General features: G+C 41.9%; 1 protein-coding gene across 1 annotated transcript in view; it reads left to right on the top strand.

Moving 5' to 3' along the window:
* The first annotated feature begins 2,197 nt into the window (after positions 1–2,197).
* The window catches only part of RBPJ (recombination signal binding protein for immunoglobulin kappa J region), a 40,012-nt gene continuing 22,787 nt past the window's right edge, over positions 2,198–19,422 (top strand). The window contains exon 1 of the mRNA XM_066632199.1: positions 2,198–2,229. Within this exon, the coding sequence (XP_066488296.1) occupies positions 2,210–2,229 (20 nt within the window). The 5' untranslated portion in view covers positions 2,198–2,209. The remainder of the gene's footprint in view (positions 2,230–19,422) is intronic.

Below are 19,422 nucleotides of genomic sequence, written 5' to 3'. Positions count from 1 at the left end.
AACTCCACTAAGGACATGAGAACTTGCTTTGGACTGGAGGAAACGTGTATGATTGGGCTAAATGCAGCTAAAGGACAAAACTCACATTTGCTAGAAAGTACAGATTTCAGACTGGCTCACTTTTGCTTAATAACACCTATGAATAACATTCACACATGTACACAAAGAGGGCATGAAACTGAAGCATTTTTCCAGCCAGATTCTGCATTTACTTGGTAGTAAACCCTATTGTACTCAAGTGGATCTTGCTTGACTTGGAAATAAGTCTCAAAGGCCAATCCTAACTAAGTTTCCAGGGCTGATACAGCCATGCCAATGGGGTGTGCACTGCATCTTGTGGGGAGGGGCAGTCATGGAGGCCTCCTTAAGGTAAAGGAATGTTTGTTCCTTTAACTCAGGGTGGCATTGCAGATGCATTGTGCTAGAAAGCTGGTTAGGATTGGGCTGTCAATGAATTTATTGGGACTGACCTCTGAATAAACATGCACAGGTGTGCACACTTAATGACATTAATAGAATGCACTTCTGCGACAACAAGTTTGGTAACTCTCTAAAGCAGTCCAATCCAACCCATGTCTACCTGGAAGTCTCTTTGATTTAAATGAGACTTACTTCCAAGTAAACATGAAGAGGACTTTCAGCCCAGTCCTGAGCTGTGCAGAGCTCAGGGCTGCAGCAGTGCCAAAAATGGTTGCTGCTGCATCCTGCAAACTCAGTGGGCAGCGCTGGAGGCTCCTTGGGAGAAGGATATATAAATATGGTCACATCACCACATCCTTTGCCCTGCCCAATGCATGGAAGGAGGTTCATCCTAGGGGTGATGTGCTGCAATGGGTGGGCGTAAACTGTAGTGAGGCCACTGAGTGGGGCTTACTCCCAGGTAAGTGTGGATTGGAAGGATACTCCCTTCTTCATCATCAGTGGCAACTGGCCACCTGATACATGAAACAATTATAAAACACCCACCCAGAAAAGTAAATGAGGGCACAAGCCTAACCAGGTCTACTCAGAAGTAAGTCCTATTTTGTTCAATGGGGCTTACTCTCAGGAAAGTGTGGTTAAGATTGCAGCCTAAAGCATAACCAAAGCATAACCAACTCTACAAAAGTGCTAAACATGCATTCAGTTAGTTAGTCAGTTAATTAATCTAATTAACTAAAGTTCAATAAATTTTGAATTTGAACTTGGATTAATTAATTACTTTAATTAAATTAAAATTAATTACATCGATTAATCAATGTAATTAATTTTAATTTAATTAAAGTAATTTAATTAATCCAAGTTCAAATTCAGAATTTATTGAGTTTAAATTTATTAATTAGTTAGTTAATTAATTAAGCATTTTGATTTAATTAATTGAAATTTAAATTCAAAATGTAAAGTTAATTAATTAATTAAAATGAACTGAATTCTGAATGAAACTGAAACACAGAGTGTGCTGCAGAAGAGCGGGCTATGCTTCTGCTCTCCCCACTGGGCCGCACCGCCTTCTCCACTGCGCCCGTTCCCCCTCACGCTGCCTGCAATGGTCCCGTCCACTCCCCCAGAGCAAGAGATTCTAGGCGCTCACGATAGCAAATTGACCCTGCATATGCCTGATCTTGTCTGATCTTGGAAGCTAAGCAGGGTTAGGCCTGGTTAGTACTTGGATGGGAGACTGCCAAGGAATACCAGGTGCTATAGGCTTATACCATAGTCTTTCGAGACTGAAGGTTGCCAACCACGCAGCAACAGCCACCCTTCGCCTCCCCCTGTGCAGGAAATGGTTTCTTCCACTATCTAGCCGGGCAGAAAGGGAATCCCTTCTTTCCCCACACACATCTTTATCCTCTCGCGATACTAACCGCTTTCCTAGCCTACTAGCGAAATCTCGCGAGATTTGGGGCTAAGTTCCCACGCCTGTTGTGTCTGACTCTTGAGACGAGAAGAGCGAAGTGAAGCGTGTGAGTGGGTGGGGCCAGAGCGGGGCCGATCCCTTCTCTCCGGCCACGCCCCCTTCCCCCTCAGAGCTCGTTCGTTCCCTTCTGTCCGGCCACGCCCCCTTCCCCTCTCCCTTACGCTTGCCTGTGTGTACATGACAAGAGGCTGCCCTTTGCGCATGCGCGTCGCCGGCCAAGAGGGGGGAAGCGGTTGGGCCGGGCGCGCGCGCGGTATGGACACAGTGGCTCGCTCTCGCGAGAGTAGGAGTTTTGGCGAGAGTTTGTGGAAGATGGCGCCTGTTGTGACAGGGTGAGTGCGGGGGGGCTCGCGGCACAGTCCCCTCAAGGCGGCTTCCCTGCGCCCTCAGCGGGGCTCTCCGGGCTTCGGCGCCCTCCTGCCGCCTCTCAGTCCCCGCCGGGGGCGGAAGCCCCCTCGGCGCCAGGCCGCCGGCGCCACTTCGCCCGGGGGGACCGAGGCGGGGGGAGGCCGCGTCGCCGGTCACTGAGGGCTGGGGGGCCTGCGTGAGGGCGGGGATGTCTCTGGGGCCCTCCTGGAGGGCAGCCCCCGACCCCAGAGCCCGTGGCTGGGAGTGGAGGGTCCTTTCCTGGGGAGGTCGGGTGGCCTCCTCCGCCCAGGCAGGCTCTGCCCGGCCTGGTGGGCTGCCTGCTTTCCCTGCCGAAGACGCACTGCCAGCATCTGCTACCAGAGGTGTCTCCCCCCACAGCCACAGGGCGACAAAGCTCAGTGAGGAGGGGGGGAATGAAAAGTCAGAAGGAAAATCTTCCTTTACTCAGTGTGCGATTCGTCTGTGGAACTCCTTGCCACAGGGTCCGGTGATGGCAGCTGGCCTGGGTGCCTTGGGACTGGGAGAGTGGGTGGAGGGGTGTTCATTGGACCTGTGGGGAAAATGGGGGTAGGTTCCAAGGGACACAGTGAGGAAGTGGAAAGGGTGGAATGAAAAGTCAGAAAGAAAATCTTTCTTTATCCAGAGTGTGATTTGTCTGTGGAACTCCTTGCTACAGGATGCAAGATGGGTGAAGTGGGTAGTTCTTTTCTCTCTCACACATCACCAGATCCAGGGGACAGCCACTGGAATTGAGTGTTGGGAGAGTCAGAACAGATTAAAAAAAACATTTCTTTACCCAGCATGTAATTTGTCTGTGGAACTCCTTGCCATGGGATGTGGTGATGTCATCTGGTCTCTGTGTATTTGAAAGGGAACCAGGGAGAGATTTCTCATGGTTTGAGATGTATAAATGGAGGCATGAGATTGGTAAAGCAGATACAGGAATGTTCTTTTTCCCTCTCTTATCACCAGGACCAGGGGGACATCCACTCAGATTGAGGAGATGAGTACCATCAAGAGAAAGCTTTTCTTTATCCAGTGTGTAATTATGTCTGTGGAACTCATTGCCACAGAATGCAGTGATGACTCCTGGCCTAGATTCGTTTAAAAGGGGATTGGGCAGATTTTTGAAGTTAAACTCCATCACAGGTTACAAGCCACAATGCAACCACTTGAGTTTGCCTAGCCCAGTGAGTTGCGTGCTTTCCCTACCAAAGATATATTGCCTGCATCTGCTTCCAGAGCATCTGTTCTTGCCCCCCAACCTCAGGGCAGCAAAACCCAGTGAGGAAGTGGAAGGGGGGGAATGAAAAGTTTGAGAAAAAATATTTCTTTACCCACTGTGTAATTTGTCTGTGGAACACCTTGCCACAGGACATAGCTGTCTCCCTGTGCAATCCGAATTCAGCCTAGAATATACACAATATATCCCCTACACCGCTGTTCTGCATGAGTAACAGTGCAATCCTATGCATGTTTATGTAAACATGCAAAGGATTGCAGTGTTACTTATGCAAGTTTCACTTGCTCATTGGGGCTCAACCCAGGAATGAGGAAAGACTACAGCATTTGAACCTCTTCATTATAAAAGGCATCTGGGGGGCAGATTGAGACATATAAAATGGGATAGAGTGGATAGAGGGATGTTCTTTTCCCTGTCAAACATCACCAGAACCAGGGGACATCCCCTGAAATTGTTGGGAGAGTTAGAAGAGACAAAAAGAAAATGTTTCTTAACTCAGGGAATAACTCATCTGTGGAACTCCTTGCCACAAGATGCAGTGATGGCATCTGGCCTAGGTGCCTTTAAAAAGGGATCAGACAGATTTCTGGAGGGAAAGTCCCATCACAGGTTACAGGCCGTGATGGACATACATGACCTCCTGGTTTTAGAAGTAGGTTACCTCCAAATGCCAGATATGAGGGAGTGGCACCAGGATGCAGGTCTCTTGTTGTCTTGTGTGCTCCTTGAGGCATCTGGTGGGCCCCTGTGAGATAACAGAAAGCTGGGCTAGAATAGGCCTTTAGCCTGATGCAGAGGGCTCTTATGATCTTAAACACTCCCCGGGGTATACACATCCCATACTCTTGCCCATAAAATTTAGCATTGTCTCTTGTGAGGCTTGGGCCAGGAAATGAGATAAAAAAATAAAATGAATTGTGTTTGGCGCATTGCAGTGTAAAGCAACAGAGTTGGGTGACCGCTGCTGTCCCCTGGCCTCTCAGTTAATTTAATTTTAATGTGATGTGATCTAAGAAATTGCTGTCAGCACCTGATGTTGTGATGGACCCCTCCCCCTCTTATCCCCTTTGGAGATAATAGGAACTTTGGAAGTCAGTGTGTCATCTCCCCTCTAGTCTGAGAATGGGTGTTATTACTTCTTCTTCTTTTTTTTTTTTTAAAAAGGAAAGGTGTTGAAGGACAACACCAAAAGTAATTGAGGTGAAGCATCTGGCACATTGAGGGCGTAAATGTTACTATCTGTAATAAGACACAGCTCTTTCAAGTGAGAGCTGTCATTTTATCCCTATGACTAAGTGGTTACACTGACATGTGCATTATATAATTCATTTTCTTTCAACACACTGGTGATTGACATTAGCTGAGATGTTCATGGAGGTTGGCTAAGTCATAAGGCATGTCATAAAGCATAACTTGTGTACCCCACAAACTTAATTTTTGGGGGTTTGCATGCCTTCTGATCACTAGGTAATGTAATTCAATTTGTCTTCTATTTATTCTTTATCTAATGCACTGCCTAAAATTAATCTCAAACTTTTTTTATATTAAACTACTGTTTATCTTTAGTTCCACCCCCTGCCCTGGAAGGGGCCTGAAGGTTTTATATTTTAAAACAAAGTGAGGAAGCCGCTCTTTTGTCGGTTGGGCCTCAGTGCAAATTGAAATCTGTTGTACAACTTGCAGAGGCTGATCTAATAAATTATGCCTGAAACTTTCTATAGTCCATCTCAGAATGGTTACGAAGTGCAGATTTGGGGGCTTTTCCATCATGCCCAACTCTCCCAGCTTTGCTTAACTCTCGGTCTGCAGAAGAGTTCTTGAGCACTCTGAAACTTTCTACTTTGTGAGACTTTAGTTGGTTTTTAATAAAAGTATTGCTCTTCTCTAATTTTTTGGATCACAGTTTTCTTAGCATACTGAGCAACATTATGCTGCATCATATTAAATAACATGCTCCAGTTTTTCCTCTAGTTTTTCTTTTATGGTAGCCGTTAGTGATCCTATCTTTGTGTTGTTTTGTGATGCATTCCAATCTACAGTATAGACAGCATTAAATATTGTTGACTCTTCTACAAAATCTCAGTTGTACTTGTTAGGCTTTTCATCTTTGGCCATAAAACTCATTGTATTATAGGATGGCATTAGCCTATGAGGAAGATGTCATTTAGACCTTATAACTGTGTTGAAATTACATTCTTGTTGGTGAAAGGGCAGCAATTTATCATATAGAGATGCTTGGTTTTCAAATGTCACAATTTGCTGTTCCTGGTAATGCTACCTTGCCTGCAGTCTTACATTTCCTCTCAAAACACATTAATTCCTTTTTAAATATGGAGTTTACTTTACAATGTCTTTAGAATTAATGTCCCAGTTGCTTGGTTGCAGCAGCCAGCCATGTGTTGATTCTATTGTGCTTTAATATAGTAAAGTAATATGCTGTTTGCGTGACTTATATTGTGTCAGTCACTTTCTCTGATCTTGTGGTGATGTTGAAATCTTTGTTTGCTCCATTTATCACCAATGACAAGGTTTTGGTGTTGTTCTTCTGCTCCCCTCTCTCCCAGCAGAATTTGTTACTTATAAATTCTGAATAACTCTTTAAGAGCCTAAAGTCAGGGAAATAAGATGAAAGCATGGTTTGAAATATTTGATTTAGCTTTTGTATGGTCTAAATATAAATTCACCTGATTCTGTTACTGAATTCTGTGTCTTTTGTTGTTGAATATGAATACATGCTAATGATATTCTCACCTCGGAATTTTGTGTTCACATTTTAACCAGTTATGAAATTGTGTGTGTGTGAAGCGACTTTGAGTTTAAGACCTCAGTTTTCTGTTGAGGAAGTTATGTAAATATTGTCTGGAACATTGTGGTTCTCTGATTACTTCAGTTTAATTTCTAACATGCACATACAGTACTTATTATACAATAAATACTATTAATTTTAGAGGACCTACTTGTGAGTGCAGTGCTTAAGCTTGCACCATAAATGTAATCTTCTCTTCCATCTTGTTTGCTGCTTTTGTTACTGTAAAATATTGTTATACATGCTGTAACATCTGAATAACATGGAGTACTTTGCATTGTGTTGAAGTAGTTTGGAACATTACTGGCAATAGTTAAGTGTCTTTTAGAACTTTGTACTCAAGTAGAAACAATATTTGGAAGCAAAGAGTTTTCATAAGAGGCACCAGACTCTCTTTTCAGAAGCTGAAAATTAAGCAGAACCTTCAACTAATTGAAAGTAGTACTGTACATACTTTTGTGTATCACATAGGAGCATAATACGGGAAAGAATGGGCACCAGCAAGGATAGCAGCAGAAAAGATGCATTGCCAGGTTACTATGCAAGCAGAATGCATAGGATAGAATTAAAAAGAGGTGGTGCCACATCTTGCCAATTAGTGCTTGTTGGGATGTTGTGGCCCTTGTCAGCTTGTAGGAACCATGGAGAAGATAATAATAATAACTAATAACTTGGTATTTATATACTGCCTTTCTGGTCATCGGATTACTCCTCTGACTTTATTCAAGGTGGTTTACATAGGCGGGCGTTTCTAAATCCCTCCAGGGGATTTTTACAATCATAGAGGTTCTCTCTTTCAAGAACCAACAACATTTCAGAATGGTTCTTCCTGGTTTGGTCTCACTTCTGGCCTCCAGTTCTCCCACACAGGCTGACAAGCAGCTCCATCTCTCACATGGAGGGCAGCCAAGACGCTTCTTGCTCACATCAAGAGCAGGTGGAATCACTCAGCTTGGCTTGGCAGCTGCTTCAAGGTCTCACTGTTCTCAGCCATTCAGGGAGCTGCCGGTGTCCTCGAACTAGCGACCTTCTGATGTTATCTTTGGGCTAATGGAGGCTCTACCCTCTAGACCAGACCTCCTGCCCTAGAAGAAGATGTTTGTCAAGTTGCACAGGAGAGGGAAATTTGGGTTTCTAGAAAGCTCTTCATAATGTGCTGATAGGGCAGCTCACAATATTTGCTAGTATGCACCTGATTTTGACCTTTGAAGGGGACAGGGAGGGTAGACACCGCATCTTTTCAAGATGCTGCCCAACCTGTGATACCACCCCCTTTTAACTAGTCTTCAATATCTAGAAAAAGTGGAGTCTGTGCAATTGGTGAGGCATGGTCGAGACTGGGTTACTCTTGCTTCCTTATCTTATTGACCCACACAAAAACAGCTTCTCCAGTGGAAGGAGACTTGAGTAAAGTAGCAAAAAGAGCATGCTGCCACATAACTTTTCACTGCCTGCATCTGTCCTCATATAGGTTGATGATCATTCCCCTTATAAAAGTTGAATGTGTGGGAGCTGTACAGGGAGGGGGGAGATTGAGCTTTGTCAGCTCTGGGTAGAGTGCAACTCCTGTGAGAGAAACCTGTAGATAGTCCCAAGAAAGAATAATTTGTTGTTGTCAAGTTGACAGGAATTAATATAAAAACCATAGTTGCAATCTTCTTCTCACTTGTAAAATTTAGTCACCAGTGTGCCTTTGGTGGTAGTTCTAAAAGAATAAAAGTGTCAAATATGATCCAGTGCAATATTTTGAAAGAGGAATTTTTATGTTTATGATTTCAGTTTTAGCCCATGACTGCACATCAGAGAAATCGATTCCTAATCTTCTTCCTTCCACACATTTATTGCTTAGAACCACAATTTTACAGTCATGTCCTACATGCTTCTGATGTGATACCCCAACAGTTTTATCAGTGCAGTATTGCAAAACTTGTCATTACTCAGTTCTGTATTGCAATGATATATTGGTGTTGGAGGTATATGCCTATTTTTTGGGTGAACAGGAAGTGAATGAATTTTTTCATGTATTTCATTATTAACTGACAAACTGTTTTATTCTAATGAAAATTATTCAGTTCTTGAAAAATCTTGCAGAAAAATGCTAACTTCATTCTGTACCCAACCCCATATTTCTAAGCTGTGTGTTCACAAGGTTTACTAAATTTGTATCAGCCATTTTTCTAAGGTGTTCAGAACAGTGTACTGGCCTCACAACATCTGTGTGATACATTAAGAACAGGAAGCCCATGTAGTCAGTTTATAACCAAGTAGGTACGAGGAAGTCTAGTCTTTTGAAGTGGATGAAGTTAATTAATTAATTAATGCAGAGAACTATTCCTAGATTTTTTTGGAAGATCTGCCTGGAAGAGAATGGCAAAGTATGACTATACCTTTTTAAACATTTTTACACTCCCTTATCATTGGAATGAATTGCTAGATGGAAATTTCCATCAAAGAATCCACCTGCCATGTGTCAGATTTTGAGTTCATTTCTATCTGTAGTGAGGTTGCTACTTAAGTTCTCTTAAACTTTATAGTGTTCTGTACTAGTAGTTTTTGTAACTGATCAAGTTTCAGACAAAACTGAAAATGACCAGAAGAAGAGGCACAAGGAGATGGTTTAGATTTAGAAGCTTAAAATATCACTTTGATACACCATGATAGACCAATCTGCCTCAGTGTGCAGATTAAACAAGGGTCAAAAATATGATTAATCTGCCAAAAGGAGGTTTTTCTGTTGAAACTGCTGTGTTAAAAACCAGTGGAAATCACTATGGTTCAGTATGGTATTTATTTGCTAATGTCCACAATAGATGACTGAGATTTTACAGAAATTCTTGTTGGAGGTAGCGTTGTTATGCAGCAGCAGGATGCTAACTTCTTGTTGTTGGTGTGCAGATTGATGAACTTTTCCCTACTGAAGAGAAGGGTAGCCTTTTCAAATACCAGCAAGATGGCTGTATTTGAAAACTGAGGTGTAAACTTCCCTTTACAACTAAGTTGTAAAATTGTAGATATTAAAAATATTAGACCAGCGTTACAATTTACACATCAGCAAGTTTTGTTACCTGACCACTGCCTACATCTAGCTGTGTGCAACTTCCCTGCTTCTTTTATACTTGACAGAAATTATATTCACAAGTATCCTGAACCTATAGATGAAAGAGAAACTTACTAAATATAGTGGAACTTTAAAGTAGATATGCATAGGTTGCAGTCCTATGTTTACAGTTCTCTTTATATGTGAATTTGCTTATCAGCGAGGGGCAGAATTGTCATCTACCTCTCATTATCTGTGACTGTTCTTGTTATCTGCGGATACTGTGCTGGTGCCACATCAAACAGTCATTGGTATTGGCCTGTGGAAAATTGTTGGATACAATTGTGTCCGCTTGCAGGCTTGCCCCATCAGCTTGGACACCATCTCAGGGATTCCAACTGAACCTTCACATCCCTGATGAGGTGATGAGATGTCTCTTGGAAGGCTACCTGAGGGCTGCTCTGGTTCTGGGACAGCCCAGCAAATGAGCCAAGAGACTGCTCTGGGACAGCCCAGCAAATGAGCCAAGAGACAGGTGAAGGAAGATGACAGGTGAAGCAACCCCCTTCTGTCTGCTGATCTCTGAGGCCTCGGGCCAGCAACCTTCAAATGATTAAGGGATATCCAGCATAGAGAAGGAAGCATCAGATGTTTGAAATGTTGATGAGCCCTTGCAATCATACGGTCCTATAGACTTTAAGTTCAGGTTCATAAAGTTCATAAAGTGTATGGTGAAAAGAGTCCCCTGGAATCTAACCCCATTTTCCCTATAGGATCAATGATTCAGTATCTGCTAATTTGGTATCCGCTAAGTTTTCCATAAACCTAACCCTAGCAGATAACGGGAACAGACTGTATATGACACAGTGCAGACCTCTAAATGTGTTTTTCCAGTTGAAACACATTTTCCGGGTTCTGATATAGAAGATCATTGCAACTCCATAGATAGCAGATTGGTTAACTCTGCTTTACTGGATGGCAGGCAGAGTCATTTTTAAAATGTTTTGCCATTATGGGGCAAACTCCCTCCCTGGCTGGACAACACCTGCCTTCTCTGTTTGGGAGAAAACCACCTCATGGACACCTTCACCCACTGTAAAACGTTTTCCAGACAGGATATAACTGGAAAATTTGCCTCCAGTCTGCACTTTAGGGGACACACTGCTCCTTTTGCGGTCATGTTGTAACCATCTGCCATCACACCTACTTCTCTGCTACTATCAATGCTTCTTCAAGGCAAATGGGACAGAAGGCACATAAAATGGAAGTATTTATACTTTTTCTGGTCAGCACTGAGCACTTCCAGTATTCTTTGACACCTCCTTCGCACTGAAGGTTTTCACCAAATATATGACTGTGATTGCTACGTTTCATCAGCATTGGTTTTTCTTTACCTATGGTTTTAATGGATAAGTTCTTTCCTTACCTGGATGGATTTTCTTACAGTGTCAGAATGTTCCTCAAACATCACTGGACTTCACTCTGGTCCTGCTAAACTTATCTGGCCCTATATATCAACCACAAGGGCTAACTGTTGACCACCAAGAAATTTTGACCAGAACCACATCTGCAGAGCTAGTTGAGTCCTGCTGGATTCTATGTATTTTTGTCCCAAGGTTCAGGAGCCATGTCATAATATTCCACAGCACAGCTTTCCAGACATCAACACACCAATCAAGACCATACACAGATATGTTAATGGGGATCTCACACTGGTTTCCTTAAAAGTCATTGGAGTTTGGTCACCGCAACAAAGCAAGGCCCAGATAAACTTTTCAGAGCTGCTGGCAGTCTTCAAAGAACAAAAATTTCTTGCACCATTTTGAAGGATCAGGTAGTACAAATTCTAAAGGATTGTATGAACAAACATTGAAAAGTTTTTTACAATTTGGACTGGGGTGTGCAACACAATATCTTCCCAAGAGCTGTATGTCTTGCTGCACAATCCTACAGCTTGGCAGATGCCCTCAACAGGGTGGGAAATGAAATGAATGCTCACATATGAAACCTCATCATGGAAGTGTTTTGCCCTATGGGATTTCACCCAGAGCTACCATTGGGATTTCCCTGCTGTGAACCTATTTGCCACCAGCTACACTGAAATGTCACAAATTTTGCAGCTGAGCTAGACATTGAAGATGTTTTTCAAGTCCCAAGGAGAAGGGGCCTGTTTTATGAGTTTTTCTGCTCATTGCCAAATCACAAGTAGAATTTGGAAGATCAGCACCACCAGCAACTTGATAACACTAGGGTGTTTGTGGCGAATCTGCTTTACTTTACTGCTGCGGATGGTAAAGGGTGAGTACCTTCACTTTCCTCTACATGACCCTCTTATCTCAGAACCAAGGCTTCACCAAAGCTCCGAAATACTGAAACTGATGGTATAGTAGAGGGTCTGGTCTTAATCAGTGTCAAAGGTGAGCTAAAGGGCATCCTGGCTCAACCTTAAAATGGAAGAACTTTTTAGCAAAGTGGCAACATTTCTGTGTCTACACAGTATTGAACAACCTGCATCTAGCAACTGACTCACTGAGGTGTGCTTTTTCATGTCTGTGTAAAAATGTGTGTTGTAGGCTAGCTAGGAGCTTGTCATCCATCTACCTAATTTATCTTTGTTTTGCAGAAGAAAAAGTGGAGGACATTTAAAAGAGTTGCAAGCCTTAAGAGCTTGGGCACCTTAGGGTTAGGTTTTGGTGGTTGATAGAATCTTGCCAAAAGTGAAGCTCTGCTTCCCAAGCTCCAGATTTGCCTTCATTCGATTTTAACTCAGATTACATGACTCACAAGTGGCTCCTTTCTTTTACAACTTGAAGGAAGCAAAGATTCCTGTCTTGTTCTTTTTCAACTTTTTTCTATTTACCTACTTTGCTATCATTTTAGTGTGTGGCTCAGTGTTTAAGGAAAGAAGGAACCCCCTTATGCTGAGCAAGACCAGTAACCCATTTTTTTCCCAAATTTTACTTTCAGTAACCTTTTATCTGGGGTGCTAGATGTCTCTCAGATTCTGAGAGCTGCTTCATGTAAAGCATTTTTTCTTTCACACACATAGGAAAGGTGCCATGTGTGAAGGGATACACAGTCTTCAGGTGATTTCTTAATTAGACATGCTGGGAACTGAACCAGATGGCTGCAAAGCTGTACTCTGCTATTGATCCACACCTCATGTCAGAGAATTAACCTTTCATTTGGTGTGGAAACTGAAGACCTTCAGTTCTTTCATTATTTACAGCTGGAGCTCTGATCCCTGTATTGTTCAACAAAGAATTATCTTGTCAGATGTAAACTGCAGTGTGGATAGTATCTCAAATGTATTGTTGTTTATCCACCATTTCTCTTAAACCAGCTGTTTTCAACCACTGTGTCATGGCACACTGGTGTGCTGCGAATGGTACCCAGGTGTGCCATGGGAATTTGGGAGAGAATCATTTATTAATAGGACCATTAGGGGATGTGAGCCCCCACTGTGTCTTGTCAATTGTCAAAAAGCTGATGGTGTGCCTTGACCTGTGCCTTGCCAGTGTGCTGCAAGATGAAAAAGGTTGAAAAGCACTGTCTTAAACCTTTGCAGTTCATTATCCAGTTTTGTGCTGTATGAGACTAGGGCTTCACTTCATTGGGTATGGAAAGATTGAGTGTGGAATGGTGGCTTATGAATAACAGCAAACTGTCAGTATTAACTTGAGCTATTAAAATACAGCACTAGGGAAATGTTTTTTAAATTATTCCAGTACTGAGGAAATAAGTTCAATTAGAATAATGTTTTCTGTAGTGAAAGATGTCACTTTTTGCTCAAAATTTTGTCCATCCCAAGAATTGCATTTGCTAGTATGCTCTCTTCCTTTGGGGTCAAGGCTCCCCCATCTGGTAACAAGTTGCACTTTTTCTTTGGTTTTTGTCATCTCTTGTTGGGTAGCAGATATTATCTTTTGATATTAGTTTTTTGGCAAGGAATTGGCATCTAGACCAGCGGTGCCCAAACCCCGGCCCTGGGGCCACTTGCGGCCCTCGAGGCCTCTCAATGCGGCCCTCAGAGAGTCTCCAGTCTCCAATGAGCCTCTGGCCCTCCAGAGATTTGTTGGAGCCCACACTGGCCTGATGCAACTGCTGTCAGCGTGAGGGCGACTGTTTAACCTCTCACATGAGTTGTGGGATGAGGGCTCCCTCCACTGCTTGTTGTTTCACATCTGCGATGCAGTAGTGGCAGACAAGGACAGGCCAGCCTTGCTTTGTGCAAGGCCTTTTATAGGCCTTGAGCTATTGCAAGACCTTCATTCATTCATATAAGTTCATCTTTAATATATTCATTTATGTAAACTTATGTAAATTTATTCAAATTTGAAATGTAAATTAATTCTTTTTTTCCCCGTCACAGTGTCAGAGAGACAATGTGGCCCTCCTGCCAAAAACTTTGGACACCCCTGATCTAGACCATTAGACTAATTCTTTTCTTAACAGTTTTTTCAAGGATTCTGAGGAGTTTAGTGCTTGGGTTCAGATGGGAAGAAGAGCTGTTGATTGCATTGTGATGTTAATATATTTTAGACAGGAATCCCCTTTCTATTTATTTCAATACATTATGCAGTAGTTCCAGTATAGTAGGAGACATAAGCTATCCTGTTTGAATTGGACTAAGAACCCATGTGGTGCTTTGCAAGATCTCTGGAAAACCAACTTTGGGTAGAAGACTAGAGAATTCAGCAGCAAGGAACAGGAAGTAGGTAGCTGACAGTCACTCAAACTGGATACCTCCCAAAAAACAGAAGTTGATCCAAAACCCACATTTAACCCTCATTCTTGCTGCATCCCCAAGTACAAACATATTCTCTCCTACGTATGTATGTGGATAGTCTCCCCTTTGTCCAAGGAACTCAGGGCAGTGTACATGGCCCTGCCCTTTCCCGTTTTAGCCTTACAACTGTGTGAGGTATGTTGTGCTGAGAGATAGTGACTGGGCTAAGGTCATCCACTAAGCTTTATGTCTAAGCAAAAACCTTAACCTGAGTATCTGCTGATCTAATCTGACCATTGCATTACACTGGATCTCAATTACCCATAAACCTGATTAATCCCATTGTTCTTCTTCCTTCCCCTTGCCTATGATATTATAAATTGTTGTGCCTCTTTTTAACCTCCAAATCCATAAGTTCATCTCTTGATTTATTAAACATCTCAGACTAACTTATGCATACTTACCTGGGCATAAACTCCATTGTCTGTAATGCAACTTACTTCTGAGTAAACATGCTTAGGATTGGTTTGAGTGTTCTTCAGCTTAGTCTTTTCAGTGCTTCCCAAGTGATTTACTTTGGTAGAGATATGTTTTTCCAATTGGGTCATCCTGGTGTTAAGCTGTAATGTTGAGGCCTTCATCTGTGCTTCATCAAGCAGGCCGCTTCTCCTATCTCCTTAATGACTTTATATTCTTTGAGTTTTCTGTTTCTTCAACCTTTGATTTTAAAAGGCTGTGTATGAAGGCTAGCTACCCAACATTCAATATGGTAGTAGGAAGTGCCCAACTTTTTCTTTTTTGTTGATCTTTTTTGGGAATCATTAAAGCTATCTTGATAGTTTTCCTTTGATGGGGAAACTACAGTTTTAACCTCAGAGTGCTGCAACTGGGGACAGTGCACTGACAGCAAAACCAGTTTCCTGCTCCGAAGTCTGTGTGGCACAACCTCCACTGAGATAGTTGCTTAGAAGAGGCACGGTGCTATGTGTCCCTGAAAATGGTTGTTATGAAACCCTGTACTCCAGTAGTCACTCTGTTAATTTTTGAAGTGGCTTTTTAAAAAATACCAGCGAAGTAACCCCGGAGACTCTACTGCATTTTAGAAGAAAGCTTCCATTGAGCTTCCCAGAAGGCCAAGAATAAAGATAAACCTATGCTGGGGGAAAGGACAACTCCCCGCCCCTATTTTTCTGTATTCATTCAGCATTACAAAATAAAATCCTGAAGAGCAGTTCCCCTTGTTTCTGTTGTTATATCTGGGGATTTCATGAACCCCCTGGACTTGGAGCTTCTCTCTTGGTAGGAGGAGGTAGAGATGACAAATCTTACTGCCATTTTTTTTACTTAAATCTCTTGCCATTGAAGTCTTTACTCTTAGACTTTCTTTGAGAGTGATCCATTTTTATTTGTGTAACAAAGCACCTCTTCATATGTAAATGTGAACTGCAGAATGACCATCTGTTATAATATAATAGTAATTGGTCTTCCTCCCAGTTTCCTGTGTGTTTGGATTCTTGTATTTACAGTAATACCTCTGCTAGTGAGGTTTTCTTATAGCACTCTTCCATTCTGGGTTTGTTGATTGTCTGTTGTAGCTAATGGAAGCAGGGCATTCTGGTCAATCAGTACCAGTTTCCTTCAATGATGTCTCTTATAGTGTTGTTTCAGGCAGCACTCAGCTTTTCAGGAACAGCATTTCAGGAACTGCTGCCTCCAGCATTAATGGAGGTATTACAGTACCATATGTTGAAGGAGGAACATAACTTGAATGTCTTTTCTTTGTATAAGCTGGTATTCTGCAAATGATGATTACCGAAAAAACTAACTTGGATTCTGTTCTTGTTCTTGTATTTCAAGAAGAAAAGTTAACATTCTGGTTCAGGCTTGCAGCCCATAAATATCTGAATGATGCCTTTCCACATCACTTCCATGGGACAAATAATTTTCTTTGGGCATTTTATGTAATAATTATCCAAGCTAGTGTAGCTCTGTTCCGCTCCTTTCCCCCTGCATATGAATGGCTGTCCTGAATGTAAATGATTGTACCCTAATAGTTGACTTCATGTGATCTTGTAAAGAGAAAGATATTGGAATTTAGGCTACACGTTTTTGGCTACTGATTATTTGCAGATTGTCAACTGACTACACAAACCCTATAATGATTGTTCTTTGCCCACTCTCACCTCTGATGAAATAATTTCAGAATGGTAACGATACATTGTATGTCTTAATTATTGAATATATGTGAGATGTATGACATTGGCCAGAAACAAGAGTTTCAAGGATATTTTGTGTGTGTTTGAAATAAATATATGTATTTGGAGTAAGGCTATTGGTTCCTGACACTCAATGTTGTCTAAACGGACTAGCAGAGTCTATGCAGGATTTCAGACAGGGGTCTTTGTCAGCCCATGTTAAATTGCCATAGACTGAATTTTGGTCTTTTGCTTTGAGAGTCTCCTGTGTTTCAGAGCAAGTTAGTGTGAAGGCAGACTGTTCCAGAAATGCCAGCCCAAAGTCCCTTTCTGTATGTAGGACTAGTTGTGCAGTTCATCAGATCTGTTGTAATCTCTGATTTTTGCAGTGTAGAACAGTGTTTCTGAACTAGTGGTATGAGTACTACCAGTGGTACTTGAGGTGGTGTCTGGTGGTACTTGTGGGACCTCTGGACACCTACTGCCTGGCAGCAAGACCAGGAACATGACACAAACAGCGGCAGGATGCTCCAAAAAGCCCTCTTATCCACCCTGAACCTCTTACTGGTGTTTGTCATGTTGCATTTGGCCTCTCAACCAGAATCATGCGAAGTGGTACCATGGGGGATAAACGTTGAGAAATGCTAATGTATAACTCAACTTTTACAAAGTTGAACCAGGTTTTCTGTTTTAGGGGCTATGTGTCAGTTGGCACAGAACATTATTATGTCAATATGTTTAAGAGCGTGCAAGGCTAATACTTGGGGCATAGAAATCATTGGTGTTCATGTTAAACACAACACTTCCTTTTCATCTGCTCAGGTCAGTTTATATAATAAAAGTTGAATATGTGAAATATTCTCAGAGCCCAATCCTATGCCTGTCTACTCAGAAGTAAGTTCCATTATAGTTAATGGGGCTTACTTCCAGGAAAGTGTGGACAGGATTGCAGGCTCAGTTTTGTAACTGTTTCTAGCATTTAAGAATGATTGCCCAGCTGGAAAGCATGAACTAGAAATTCTTAATGCTCAGTCTCTGGATTGTTATTGAGTATACTGTTGTGCTTGATAAAGCTCTGCCACTTTCCCATCTATTCTAATGTTTGCACTTATACTTTTAGTAACTGTTGTCAAGAATGTAGATTGATTGTTTCATTAACTCCTACCCTGTTTTGTTGTTTTGAAAGAATGTACAGTAATGACTTCTGCTTGCAGCAGGCTGAATCAACTGACGATGCTTTGAAGTAAATTGGAGCATTTGCTTTATCTTCTTCAGAACAGATTTAATTTAGGTGATCATTAACTGCCTTGTTAAAAAAGACTTGAAATTTGAGTTTAGTTAGATTCATTTCTTATCTTTGACAGAGAGAAAAAAGAGGGCAGTAACCGTTGTACCTACCTAAGTAGTAGTGGTGAAAGATTCAGGTCCCTTCTTCTGCCCACTTTTCAGTTACTCTCATTTGCATCAACAGCAGTTTTAAAAAACGCTAGAGATGGATGGGTGAGTATTGGAAGACTCATTCTTTGTCGGGATGCAACAAGCAGAGAGTATTGACCTCACTTGACTTAATGGGCCTTTCATCTTTTAGCACAATTGTGTACCAGTGGAAGAAAAAGCAGGGACTCTGTTCTTGTAACATCTCTTGCCTGTCGTAATTGTGAATCTCTGGAAGGACCTGATGGAAGTCCTCTGCAGAAAAGAAATCTGATCTGGAAGAAATGAGAACACTTATTCTTTGCATCTTTTTCATTGTTGATGTACAGAGGTGTTCCAGTCGTTTGAAGAAAAGGAGACTATTCTGTCCTAGTCTCTGTGTAGGTTACTGATGTTTAAACACCTCATGCACAAATCTATCCCATCCTACCTTACATCATTTTATTCTAGAATAGGAAATAAGAAGGGGAATTAATAAAGGATAATATGTAGGTTTAAATTCCTTATTTACGATGTCACAGCTGTTTAAGTAGTGGTTAGGTGATGGAGTAGATTTGTGCTAAATTGAATAAAATAAGTGGTATCTCTGGATAAACTAGGGCTGCCAACTGCATAATCATCTTTCTTTTAAACAGTCCATTGATTATGTCTGAATAAAGTTGCATGTTACCAAACGTCAATGTAGATGACTTTTTAAGATGGTAAAGGGTGTGTAAGAGATCTTTTGTTTAATTGCAAGTAACGGCTCATAATGGCCAGGGCCAGGCGTTGCAGTTAATTTCTCAAGAAAGGGTGCAATCAGTCTGGTTTTGCACTTTGTGTACATTCAGCAGATCTACTGTGCACACGATAATGAATTTTAAAATGTTTATTGCATTGCTAAGGGGAGCTGCAGGGACTGGGATGTACTCACCAGTCCTTGCAGCAACCTCCCAGGAATGTGGGGAAGCCTGCGCGAGTGTCTGCAGTGCTCCCCAGCCTTCTAAAAGTGAAAGCAGAGTGATCGCGCTCCTCTTCTGGTTTTGCGGAAGTGGAGTGCGATCGTTCCACTTTTGGAACGTCGGGGAGTCTTGTAGAGGCTTACGCAGGGCTCCCCACACTCTCAACAGGCTGCTGCAGGGATCCCGGCACTGCCTTCTCCCTGCCCTGCCCCTTAAGGGAGCAGAGGCCAGGGCTGTCAGGCTGTAACTCTCGATGTCCCAGTTTGAATAGCTCTGATTTAGGTCAATCTTTTGATCTTCTATCTGTTTTATTTTAGACTTTATTCTTGGTTAAAGGTATAAACACCTTAAAATTCATTATTGTGCACACAGTAGATCTGCTGAATGTACACAAGGTGCAAAACCAGACTCATTGCAATAGTTTCCTTTCACGAGAAATTAACTGTAACGCCTGGCCCTGGCTCATTCATAAGTGAAAAGTAAAACATGTATCTTTTAAGTGTAATATATACTGATATGATATGAGATGGTTATGGTTTGGTCAGAGTGGAGATGTGAACTGCCTATGATCAATTTAGTTCAAAATGTTAAGCTGTTCATAACAAGCTAGAATACAGTAGGTTTGTTATTTATTCATAACGCTTATGATATAATGTGCAAATACTACTTTTTATATAGGAAGCGGTCTTCTGCTGAGTCAAAGCACTGGTCACTCTAGCTTGGTACTGTCTCCATAGCCCTAGCAGCAGCTGTCTAGGGCTTTATATAGAT

Source organism: Tiliqua scincoides, chromosome 6 (genome assembly GCF_035046505.1).
Source record: "Tiliqua scincoides isolate rTilSci1 chromosome 6, rTilSci1.hap2, whole genome shotgun sequence".
NCBI classification, from domain to species: Eukaryota; Metazoa; Chordata; class Lepidosauria; order Squamata; family Scincidae; genus Tiliqua; species Tiliqua scincoides.
The sequence above is the reverse complement of the archived record's forward strand: the minus strand, read 5'-3'. Positions and strand labels throughout refer to the sequence as shown.